General features: G+C 40.2%; 1 protein-coding gene across 2 annotated transcripts; it reads right to left on the reverse strand.

Moving 5' to 3' along the window:
* Positions 1–209: 209 nt before the first annotated feature.
* Positions 210–8156, reverse strand: LOC119499472. 2 transcript variants are annotated; one of them, XM_037788799.1, is made up of 7 exons: positions 8051–8156; positions 5918–6204; positions 3146–5055; positions 2953–3045; positions 2587–2622; positions 1646–1705; positions 210–357 (listed from the first exon to the last, which is right to left on the reverse strand). In XM_037788799.1, the coding sequence occupies exons 1-4, from the start codon at positions 8068–8070 to the stop codon at positions 3040–3042; spliced, it is 2223 nt and encodes a 740-aa protein (XP_037644727.1). In that variant the 5' UTR covers positions 8071–8156; the 3' UTR covers positions 210–357; positions 1646–1705; positions 2587–2622; positions 2953–3039. The 2 variants fall into 2 exon arrangements, with proteins under 2 accessions (XP_037644727.1, XP_037644726.1); XM_037788798.1 differs by lacking the exon at positions 2587–2622.
* Between the last annotated feature and the right edge of the window lie 5124 nt (positions 8157–13280).

Here is a 13280-nt window from a genome sequence, read left to right on the forward strand (position 1 = left end):
ACATTCACTGCCTTCAGCAAACAGTCTAAGCTGCACATTTATCTTATAAGTCCATAGAGTTCAGTCAACTATTGAACTTAAAGTAACTCTAATGGATGAGTTGTCAGGGAAAATGGGCAGAAAGAGAACCTAACTTTTATTCTGTGTATTAATAAGTGAAAGGATTAAAAACTAACCCAAAAGTTGCCATTAAGATAACATAGACCATATTTAAAAATGTATTATAAATTTATTGAAAAATAGAATTAGTACATTTAATTTGAAATTCATTTTTAATATTAAATTGTATCTTTAAAACCAAGAGTTGTCTTGTGGAGTGCAGCAGTGCTCAGCAGCGTGTGTTCCTTCTGTGTCCACCTGGAAGAAGAAATGCAGTGCATTAAAAGGCAAAGAAAGCCTGCTTTTCATCTCTTAAGTCATGAATACGTTCTTCAGGTTAGTTAGTGAATAGAACAGTAGAAACCTTTGTCCAATGTACTGAAATCTAGTAGCATGTTCCTACATAACAGTGGTTGACGCCATCTAGTAATAGCAGATTATTATTTTTTTTTAAAGACAGTGTTGCAGCATTGAATTCAAATGAGAAGCTACTGGTATGGAAATAAAAGAAAGTCACGGCCTCAACGGTAATGACTAAACAAGCAGTGGAGTAGTAACGTTACCAAGCATGGAGAGACAGTAAATGAGTACAATTAACAACTTAAGGCTTCATCTACACACTCTACGGAGTAAAGCACATTGCCACCGACAGATGAGTGACCACTTTATTTGGCTCATTTTCTGTAAACAGTGTAGCATTAAAGCAAGTATAGAGTATAGAAGCAAAGAGACGAAACAGCCGCTGCCGCCATATTGGACTGAAACCGCTTATTTATAATATTGTTATTGTTCAACACAGGACATTTTGGTAGAGACATTGAATATGACAATAGAATAGAACAAATTTTGTTTTACTTTTTTAATGGCACTTTGTAGTCGGACGTTTTACTGGTAGTCGCTTTCGCTTTCAGTCCATAATGGCGGAAACGTGGCTTTGCTGATACAATGGAACGAGTAGTTGACATTCACTTCTTGGCATTATACGTTCTTTGATTAAAGCATGGTGGAATTAGCAAGCTAGCTACATAGCTAGCTTTCCGCCATGCTTTAATGCTACACTTATAGAAAATGAGCCCAACAGCGGGATGGTGGTCAGTGTCAGTGCCCCACCGCTCCGGAGAAGGACAAGCTACCTAGCTAACTAGCCAGCCATCCGTCTCCGGAGCTGCGTCTGCTCTCTTCCCGGCGAGCTGCGACCACAGCTCGCCTTTACAGCCCACTGACATGGGTTGTCACCATAACAACAACCGTCGTTTTCTTTTCTACGAGTCAAATGACCATAGAAAACAGTTCAATGTCTGTTCTACTCCTATTCTATTTCTATGTTTCATTAATTACCAATCTAGAGTTATGATCATTTGATGTGTGTGGATGTTTGGTCTGCACCATTAAAAACAATGTTCCCACCAATCTTCACAAACCAAACTAAAGAATTTTCAATCTAGTCTTTGATTTGAATAAAAGCCTCAATTTCCAAAGCAGTTTGCACCGCGTGATCACGATCACCCGTCCCGACACAAGCAAGAAGAAGAGCTGCGATTCTCACCTTGAGGTTTCACAGGTTTGCTAAATCCGTTGTAGGCTTCCTGCTGGCTGCTGTGCTTTTCTGTAGACATATATATAGAGAGAGAGGTTGTTTATGGTCCCTCTACTTGGTGTCCAACATGATCACACTATTTTTTTGCTAAAGTCCCAACAGTTTGTTTTTCTGTGCCCTCTTACTGGTTTGAAGTGGACGGGTTTAATTGGGGGGGGGGGAAATAAGATGTTACATACTTGTATTCACTAGTCATTATCAAACCACACTCGCACAGTCCTGAAGTTGACTATACAATTTAAAAATGCTTATTTAGTCTGCAGATTTTCTGGCTTTGGGAAATGTCCATTTCTTTTAAGAATGTTTTACATTAACATGTTATACTTTTAATACCAGACTCATTAAAAAATCCATCAGCCTACTCAGCGGCGTTATCTCTCTTGAAGAAAACTTTGGTTTTCTCTCATACCTCCACGGTGAAATAACAATGACAAAACAGAGAGAAGTCTTTATGAACAAAGTAAATAGAGGTCGGGTTAACAACAGCAAAACAATATCAAAACGTCCCGTCTCCCAGTCTCATTTTTCCAGTCGTAGGCTCACTACTTCCCAAACACATACATCTTCTCTAAAACCTGACTATTAAAAACACTACGCTACTTGTCCAAAGTGTTTTGAGTAGTACGATTTTAGCGTAGATGCATGCGTTTGGAAAATTGTGAACATACAACTGGATAAATGAGACTAGGATTGTATAAGCTTGTATTTTGTATACAAGCTTATGCTGGAAAATAAATACTTAATAGTATAAATGTTTTTTTCTTAAAAAAAAAAAAAAATTAAAATAAAAAGTGTGGTCTTGCAGGAGTTTGGTCATAAACCAAAGTGAAATTCTGACATGATGATGGCGTGCTGCATCAGCTATATCCATTCTAGATCACATGCTTTACCTCAGGGCGCCACCTTCTGGGGGTTGTGGTCACCTTCTAAAAAAATAGTAATAAAATAATAAGTTTTAAAATTCCCAGTGGGCGCCTTTCATCATTTTCTGCATTGAGCTAACAAATGAAAAAAATAAAGATAAACACTTTTCACCCCTGTGAGTCTCTTTCATCTCCCTGGCTGCACTTATTTGTTAATAAAATTATAAGTTGTAGTGAAACTGACCAAACACTTTAAAGCCAACAATATCAAGGACCAATTGTTTATTTATATTATAATAAATACTGTGATTTATGAAGATAAATCTAAATTTTTGTCTTAAAACCATTGTGACGTCTGATGTGTGTGTTGGGCTAGAGCCGGCCCTGCTTTACCTCTGTTCTTCCAGTGATTCTTCTTCTGGTTTTTCTGCATTTGTCCCTTCACGCAGAATCCATCTGCTTGGCCATTGTTTCCTTTCTTCACATCTATAAGATAAGTAACCGTTAAAGCATTGCACACATTTTTCCTTAGGAGGCAACAGGACACAGCACATGTTCAGCATTGTAGAATCAGGAGGATGATCACCTGAATATTTAAAAACTGTCTTCTGACTGGTCCCGTGCCGATCTTCTCATTACATGAAGCACACTGCTGGAGTTCAATACACTGGATGCCGCAGTCCACTAAATGTCCCTTTGACGGAGACACTTCGGCCATCTTCTGGTCAGCCATCGGGACACACAGTTGCTCGTTTCTCAGTTGACCAACTTCTTCGTTCCCGCATGCTCTATCCTCCATTTCCACTCGGTTTTGGCCTGCAGTTGAGGTCGTCAAACCTGCCGCCGAGTTCAAGAGGGGAGTTTCTTCCTGCTCGGGAGAGCAGGCGCTTTTCTCCTGCTGCTCATTTACAATGAGAGATTCCTGGTTTGGGCTTCGATTAGCCTCTGGTTCAAAAGAACTATTTTTGTCGTCATCCTCTTCAGTGGGGGTAGATAAAACTATCTGACTCTGTGGCAGGCGAGTCGGGGAAGCTAAGGGATCTTTTTCTGAAGGAGCCGTGCTCTGGACTTGCTTTGGTCGGATCTCAGAGGCATCAATGTCACTTTCAATTTCTGGCTTCTTTGGTAGACTTTGCTTCTCAGGGGGGGTATTGTAAATGAGCCAGCTGTCCGACATCAGAACAGAGTCAGAAAAGGAACACCTGCGACGCGTCCGTCTCCTCTCTTTACTTGCTTTGACAATTAGGGTCAACGGTGTACCATTTTCAACATCCTCCGTCATCTCGACTATGACTTCTGGCTCAAACGTGCTGTTGTGCAACAGCCACTCCTTAGTGGGGATACAGGGGGCCAGAGACTCCACCGACCAAACAGACTCATTCATTTTTCTCTTCATCTGAAAGCTATTAAAAGACTTTTGATAGGGAGTGATGTCTGTCGTGTCTTCATGTGGATTTGTCTCATTGCCATTTTCTTGCTCATTGTCAGGGAGCTTATGGGATGTGTTTAGTGAATGTAGCAGTTCATCTCTGTAGGGTATGCCGACCAATCCCACAGGCTCATTTTCTCTTCTAGAGTTGGCCTTTTGCTCTTCGTGAGCTTCTCTTAGTTTGGGGATCTTGGAATGGGTTGCGCTGTCCGTAGAGCTCAAGTTACTCTCGGCGTCATTAGCATCAGCACAGTCAGCCATTGGACCATTCTTGCTCTCAGTTGGACTCTGGTTAACGGACTTATCATGCTTTACTTCGGTTCTGTAAGACGGAAGCTGGTGGTCATTCTGAGCCAGCTTCTCGGCCATTTGCAGCATCGCTGCCTGCGGCGTGCTACCTCCCCAACTCATCAGAATGTCAGGAACAGAGATGCGTCTCTCTTTGACAACCTCCTCCTCTTGTTGAGAAGAGGTACACACAGGGACCATACTACCTGAAGAACCCACCGACCACATGTTGCAGTGACCGTTTCTGCAAGGGGGGACGTTCTCCTGACCGACACTGTCTTTACGGCTCTTCTGCTTCTCTAGCGTTCCTCTGATACAGGACTGGACGGTCTTCGTCTTAGTAGGATGTAGGGCGTTAAAGCCATGTTTGACTGTGCCAGTCCTTTTAACCTGGGTGTCGTTTGCATTACTGCTGGGTAAGGTGTAGTTCTCAACCTCGGCAGAGCTTCGCTTTTGGGAGCTGGAACTCGAAGACGAGGGAGATCCACGCCCAGAATCTGAGCGGACGAGGGGGCTTTCTTCATCGTAGCTCCCATGGCCTCTCCGCGTGGGTTCTGTTTGGACCTCACAGTTCACAGTTTCTCTAATGGGGCCAGTATGAGGCAGACGGACTCTGTGGGCCTGGTTTGGGTTCTGGTAGGGTGCACTGGGAGCGTGGACCTGGGGGTGGAGCAAGCGTCTGTAGTCCACTGGTTGAACGTGAGGGTGGGGCATAATGTAGGCTGGAGCCTCCATATAAGGCAGAGGAGGGGGGAATTGGGGCATCACCATACCATAGCCTGAGAGGTAGAAAAAAAAAGGTACTGGTCATATAAACTGATGTCCAATGATGAGATGTTGGTTCAAATCCAACAAGTACAGCCTTACAATATTATACCAGAATTTATATAACTTTTGTAGAAGAAGTTTACAAATAAAAAAGTTTCATACATTACATGTCAGGACTATAGAGTGCTCCAGAGATGACGTATTTTTGTAGGCCAACCAAGAAGTTAGCATCGGGATTGTGCTAGATAGTCTCCACTAACGAACACCATTTTAGGATTTTTGAAGTATGAATGCAATCGCCAGAAGTAAAAAGCTAACGTTATGCTATAAATGAACTACACCACAGTCGCATGAGCGTGAGTAAACACAACGAGGCTGTAAAGGCGGATAAGTCTCAGCAGAGTTCCTGTTTCATTGTGCCTAGCCGCGTCAATTGCGTGAGAAGGTTCCGAGGGCCCGTTCATCGCTGCTTGCAGCTTTAATTATTTATGTATTTTATGTCGTAGAACAAAGCCTTAAAATCTCTTCTGCTTGTGTTAACCACAGACCTTATTTCAGGCATCTAACTAAAAACCCATTAAAAAATCCCATTGACTTCCTGACAAGGGACAGGAAGTGCTAGAATGCTAACTCATTACAAGGTTTTAGGACTCATTCCTGTAGCACTCCATTGCATTGGGATACAAAAGTTTGGTACAGGTGTTCATGTTATTGTGGCCACCACTTTATCAAACAAACTGCACCCAGTAGTAAAAGTAATTTCAGCTTTCACCGTTTATATATTGTAATAGAAAAAAGGGAATCAATGGCATGTCTAAAACCTGAAAATATCACCACCAAAGTTTGAAAAAGGAAAAAAAACACAAAACTCACCCATGCCTGGGAAGCCTGCAAAGGGGTTATAGGAGAAGGGCATGGGCCACTGGTAGTGGAGGAAAGGGGGTGGAGGTGGAGCAGGGACGTAGAGGAAGGGCCGACCGTAGACGTGGTGTGGGGGATGGGATGAAGGTCCCGGGTCTTGGTTTGTGCCGTGCAGTCTCGGATCCTGCTGCTGAGAGGTCGGTCCGCTGCAGTTAGCGCGAGTGTGTAGGTTCCCTCCATTTGGTCCTGGATGAGCTGGTGGAGGTCTGTTCACGGCTGCCGTTGCTGCCATATTCGACCTACAGGAGGTAGAGGGAGAAGGAATGTTAAGACAGCTGTGCATCCACATTAGTACTTTCCCAAAACAGCTGGCCACGGTAGATTTTAGCGAACATTACTCAAACAGGAGGAAACAGTGCTTTTTTTGGGACTATTTGGATTAAATTCACATTACTGGTAATAACATTAAATAGGCCTATATTATAAGCATCCACAACTCAAGAGGAAAAATAGAAGAAGAACTACGGCAGTTAAGATAAGACATTAGCAGCTAACCTGTGTTTAACTGCACACACCTTTTCACAGCAGACATATCACGGCAGGAAAGAAGGGACATAAAGCTGCAGTCGGTAACTTTGAGTAAATATGATAAAAAGGTTATCTTCATAAAACGGTCACTATATCCTGACCAGTGTTTGAAGTTTAAAATAATAAGTGGCAGTACTCTCTTATTCACATGTTGCCGTTGTGTGTATCGGCCGGTATCAGAAATCTTTTGTGACTTTTTCCTATTTATTCATTATTTCTTTAATATATTGTGTCAGTCAATATTAGTTGTGACTTGGGCTACGCATCTCCTATAGTAGGCCTATAATACTCCCAATAATATTCTAACGGGAACATTAAAGGGTTAAGGTGGTGTGTTTGTACGTAGTGTTAAAACTTAAAGTGCTTTCCTGTGTTATGAGGCATCACTAATATATTACAGGATGTCTAGAGGCTGGAATCAACAGCAGCCAGTCACACAGGCAGGTATACATGCAGAGCTGAGGTGTTTTAGCTCTTCATTCAGGTCTTAGGAGCAGTGTCCCAGTCAGGATGCTCCTACATATTATACAGAGACACAGTCTGAATTTATACACTGAATAAACTAGGAGATATTTTAAGGTTTTTGACTTAAGACTATGCAATTTTACATATTTTTGGACCCTTATTATTATTATTATTATTATTACTACTACTAGTTAAATGATCGTATTTACACATTTATCACAGCCTTTGTCTGAACATTTAATTCTTTTGCAGGCCTCTGAAAAAAATAGTTTTTAAATGTGAAATAAGACAACCCAGACAGTTTTTTGTGGGCTGTCTAGATCAGAAAACGTGATTCCACAAGCCATTCGGATCTGGCTCCCCTTCCCATGTCACATGCAGCCTCATTAGAATATACCGCCCACAGCTTGAGAACTACCTTTGTAAAGGTGCCCCATAATTTTATCTTCAGCCAATCAGGGCAGACTGGGCTTTTTCAGGAGAAAGCTCTTAAAGAGACAGGCGTTAAAACGGAGTGTTTCAGACAGAGGGTGAATACAGGGATATTGAGACAGACCGGATGAGAAAAATAATGTGTTTTTTGAACATTAAAGCATGTATACATGTTTTAGTAGAATCCCGAAATACAAATATGAAACTGGAAATGAGCATGATATGTCTCCTTTAAATGACATTCATGACAAAGAAACATTTTAATTTCAGCTGGTTTTGCTGACAGAAGCAACTGAAATGTTCACACACCACGACATGATAGAGTTTAATCATTCATGCACATAGTGATTATTAGTGGTTCCGTCTGATCCTCTTATGTCCTTTTCCTTTTATTTTGTTAATAATTCCAAGTTTCAAACTGTGCATTATGTACTTTAAAGTGGATAAGTGAACCAAAATACAAATTTAAATAGCTTGAAGCTCTAAAGTGAGGAATAACAGCAAATCAATTAAAATAAAATCCATTATGAGGAATGACAGTAAAACATGAGACAAGGTTCTACAATAATCCTGAACTGAATTATTTACTGCCACCACACAGAAATCATGCTTCCAAATCTTTCACATGCATTTTGTGATAAAAATGTTGAGTCACTTTACCTGGTTGAGAACGTGGACATGAAAAACACAGAGCAACACACACAGTGATTAAAGGTGAGCAGCAGACACACCTGAGTTTAAGTAGCTGCTGATCAGTCAAGTGTGTGTGCCATCAGCTCATCTGGAGTTCTGAAGCAGCACTGAGGTCACCAGAACACTAGATGGAGCCAAACTCCAGTCAGACAATGAAGGGCTCAGCTGGCTGCTCTGAAAACTGCTCTCAATCTTCCATCAGATATACTTTGTCTGGTTTATATTTTGCACAGTTTTTCAACGCCATAGCTCTTCCACCTATTCAGTGAACCTTCCTGTATGGAGGACGGAACCTACCAAAATAAAAAAAATGAATCAATAAATAATTAAATGACTCGATAAATATATAAATATATTATTATTAATTCCCGTATTTATTTACTCTTCTGTTTATTTTTTTTAATTTTCCCTTTTATTTATTGATGTATTGATCTTATAAATTAATTTAATCATTTTTGCATTTATTATTTATTTTTTGCAGTTCTTTTTTATTTGCCCCAGAACGTTTGCTTTATTAGTTGTGTTGTCCAGACTAGATACTGTACACTTAGACAATTCAGAAAAACCCAGAGCTATCTTCACCTTGCCCTTCAGGGCCTCCATACAAAAGGGCAAATCTCTCTTTTTGTGAGTGGAGCTTTAGAAGTCTTGTGATATCTAGTATGTTTGTGTTTGCTGTATTATGTAAGTGCCAATGTTGGCACTGTAAACATATTCAGCAGGGAAAAGACTGTACCTTCAGTTTGACCTTAGTTAGTGTGTGGAAGTGGGAGTAAGACAGAAGGTCATCATTTGGAATCTTTATTTATTTATTTATTTTTTTGCTTCAAGGACTGACATTAACATTGCACTGCCCACTACTTGATCCTGCTCATTCTGGGACTGATTTGAGGGCAATTATAACGAAAAACTTTCCTCTTGAACACAACAACAGAGTAGCGGAAGATGGGGGTAGGCGCCACCTTATCAGCATTTGAAACCTCTCCTTCTCTTTTAGAGGATTACAGCTTTAGACAGAATCTGTAATGAACAGCAAATATCGTATAAACAAAAAGCCACGTTCATCAGAGAAATACTTCTTTCCTTGAGATCTTTTCATGACCTCCTTTCCATTGAGGTCAAGGAAAAGTATGGAGGACAGAACCTGCCAAAATCAAAAATAAATGAATGAATAAAAAAATGACTCAATAAATAAATACATAAATAAATATATCATTAAATGTAGCAATTTCTTTTATTTCTTTTATATTTATTTTTCAATGTATGACCCCATGAAACACGTTGAGTGACAGCCCTCTCATTTGCATAATGAGGTAGAAATTCATAGAGAAATGTAAAAAGAAATGTGTAAAGAAATGTATAAAGAAAAGAATACAGAAATAAATAAGTTTGGGGAAATAAATAAGGATTGAAAAGCAAAGGCAAAATTGTGCAGAAATGAATAATAAATACATGCACGAATACATAAATAGATACATACATTTATAAATACGTATGAGAAAATACAAAATAAATGAACAAATAAATGAACAAATAAAAAATAAAAGCAAAAATAAATAAATAATACATGCAAAAATGAAAACATTAATTTTTTAAATGTATAAAAATAAAGATATATATAAATGAAAGGGAAAATTAAACAGAAGAGTAAATATATAAGGGAATTAATACAACGATAAATACATAAAAAAGCAAATTTAAACAGAAATGTAAATTTATGTCACATTTTATCTTATTATTATTTTTATTATTACTTTGTTATATTTAATGACATATTCATTTATTTATCGAGTCATTTTTGTATTGATTTTTAATTTTGGCAGGTTCCGTCCTACATAGAGAAGTGGTTAGAAGAGGACTTGAATCCTCTCCGGCACGAGGCTAGTTGCTGTATAGATACACAAAACCAAGGTTACATTACAGATGTTCCTACCTATCACATCTGTGCCTACACTTAACGCCCAGCACAGTGGCTTTTCTTTCACAAAGTAAAACTATTTTCTGGAGTGTATTATTGCATTTATACCATAGCCATTTACCACAAGAGAAAGTTTGTGATTAAGCCATTCAAAAGTTTAACCCCTGGTTAGGTTCGTCTTGTGGTATGAACCATATTGTTGCTACGGTTACCTGGGGTTAAATATCCCTTGCTCACTGTTTCAAACTGTGCTGTTGACTGGAAGTGTAAGTAGATAGTAAAACCCACAGCAATGAGTGGCATTATAAGTGTAAAGCAATGTTTATCACAGGATGATTTCATACACATTTCTTACAGTTCTCATTTGATGCATCTGCCTCAGAGCAGGTCTAAGCAGCCATGGTACGCTGATAAAAAGACATGACAAGGTTAGAAAGGACAGCGTGATGCATAATGGATCAAGTTCAACCCATCCGGCCTCTTTGGAAAATCATTTATGAATGTGCATTCATATTCCATACATTAAAAATTGAGATCCATGGCCAAATCTGATTGGCTTGTTGAATCAGATGTTTTCTGTTCTAGGCAGCACACAAAAGAACTACCACCCCATGTCCCCCACTATAGTTAACTTTGGTGCATATTCGTGCATACCCAGAAAATACCATATAGCACAGTTTTGCACTGATTCACACACAGAGATATTTCTAAGGCCATGAACCCTAGCAGAATAATCAAGGTGTGGTCCCGTCATAAAGAGCGGTTCTGTTTCCAGATAGGCCCGCCGCTCAGGTCAGCCTGCAAACTGTTCCAAGGAAAAGCTGTTTTTTACACCCCCTCTTTTCTATATTTCATGATATGAACATGCAGTTGTCATGGTTACTGTTGTCACTCAGCCATGGAGAGAGTGGCATTGTACGTTACTCTGGGATGGGGGGAGGGGTGTCAGTAGTGCCAGAGAGAGGAAGTTGGTGAGGGAATCCTTTCATTACATAATATTTGGAGTTAACACAGAGGATTAGTCATGCATCTCTCTCTCTCTCAAAGCAGAACAGAATCTGTGGAGCAGCAGATTAACGAGAATCATGTTTACAATCACAACACAAACCCTCATGTTCATAAATCCCATCTTCAGTTTCTCTCTCCTCTCTCTGTCTGCCGTGGTCTCTCTCTCTCTAAAACACTGGCCTAGTATGTGAAGCAGAGAGCCCATTCACATTCATCAAAGCCCCTTTCATATCCTGACAGCAACGCTACACACACACACACACACACACACACACACACACACAGACACACACACAGTAAACGTCTCCAGTTTGCCTTTGAAGTGGACATGGCATTGTTAGCCATTTTTTGTAGCTCTGTGGTGCTGCTGCCAATTCTGGCTCATCTGTCCTCTCATTAATATCCCCTCCAGATTCATCAGACAGGAGGGGACAAGGACAAGGACAGAGTGGAGACAGGATGGACCATTAAAGGGGACACGTCACGCTCATTTCCAGGTTCATACTTGTGTTTTGGGTTTCTATCTTTATGTGCTTTAATGTTCAAAAAACACATAATTTTTCTCATAGTGTCTGTCTGAATATCCCTGTATTCACCCTCTGTCTGAAATGCTCCGTTTTAGCGCCTGTCTCTTTAAGAACCCCTCCTGAAAAAGCCCAGTCTGCTCTGATTGGCTTGAGATAAAAAATATGGTGCACCTTTGCAAAGGTAGTTCAGATTAGGGATCCGCCGATCCGATACTGAGTATCGGTCTCGGTTCGATGCTGGCCAAAATCACTGTCTAGACGGTATGTTCTAATGAGCCTGAATGTGACACAGGAAGGGGAGCCAAATGTTATTGGCTTGTCGAATCAAATGTTTTCTGATCTGAACAGCCCACAAAAAAACTGTCTGGGTTGTCTTATTTCACAGTCTGTGGGTTGGTAGGAACTCCAGATACCCAAATGTATGAGCACAAGGACTGAAAAAGTGAGTTTGTCATGGTATGTCTACCAGGACTAGGTGAAATTTGGATTTGGAGGCCACTCTAAGGTTAGGGTCCAACCCCCCTGAACCCTAACCCTAGTTTTAAGACAAAAATTCAGATTTTTCTTCACAATAACTGTATTTATTATAATATAAATAAACAATTGTTCCCTGATATTGTTGGCTTAAAAGTGGTGGCACCCTAGGCGACCGATGATTTGTCCCCTATCTCTCGCCCTTTTGGTGCCCTATAGGAAAAATTGGGATTTGGAGGCCCTCGCCCGCTGCCACTCTAGGGTTAGGGTCCAACCCCCCTGAACCTTAACCCTAGTTTTAAGACAAAAATTCAGATTTTTATTAAAAATCATAAATAACTGTATATATTAAAATATAAATAAACAGTCGGTCCCTGATATTGTTGGCTTATTGGCATTTAGTCAGTTTCACTACAACGAGAGTTATGGGGGTGAAAATATCTTTCTTTCTTTCTTTATCTGTCATTGGTTACCTCAGTGTAGAAAATGAGGAAGGGTGCCCACTGACATTTAAAAAAAAAATGATATATATATTTTTTTAGAGGGCGACCAGTGCCCCGCAGAAGGTGGCGTCCTAGGCAACCGCCTATATGGCATATGCCTTAACAGGACCAAAACAACAGTATTTGTGGATTTGTCTCTTTGCCGAAAACGTGTACACATGAATGTCCCTCTCTAGAGTCAGTGTTTGGTTTGTCCGTTCTGGGCTACTGTAGAAACATGGTGGCTGGCTCCGTGAAGAGGACCCGCTCCCTTTGTAAGAGATGCTCGTTGTAAGGTAACGAAAACACAATGATTCTTAGTTTCAGGTGATTAAAAAAAATACTTATTGATATTATATTCCATTTCTGCCAATAGATCCCCCTAAATACTACACACTGGACCTTTAAGTCTCTGTCATCATGTCCCCCTCCCGTCCATCACTGCAGCTGTGACACTGAAAGAGACTGTCAGAGACTGTTTAATGGCCAAATGTCTAACAAAGACCGTCCAGCTAATGGTTCGTGATGATGGGAACTCAAACAAAGGACTCACCAACAAACAGCCAAACATTGTTACATAAGGCCATCACTAGCCAATACCACTCGCCCCCCTCTCAAATGTCGCAGTACTGTTTCACAGTTGATTTAAAATAGAATCTTAATTCATAGTTGTATGAGAGGCGACTGTTCGTAAACAACAATAGCGGCTCCTGAAGAGGTGAGTGTAGATGTTCCAGTAGCATCAGTTTTATCAGAACTGGAGAGTATTTCTTCATTGAAAGAAGAGC

The sequence above is a fragment of the Sebastes umbrosus genome, chromosome 12 (assembly GCF_015220745.1).
Source record: "Sebastes umbrosus isolate fSebUmb1 chromosome 12, fSebUmb1.pri, whole genome shotgun sequence".
Classification (NCBI taxonomy): domain Eukaryota; kingdom Metazoa; phylum Chordata; class Actinopteri; order Perciformes; family Sebastidae; genus Sebastes; species Sebastes umbrosus.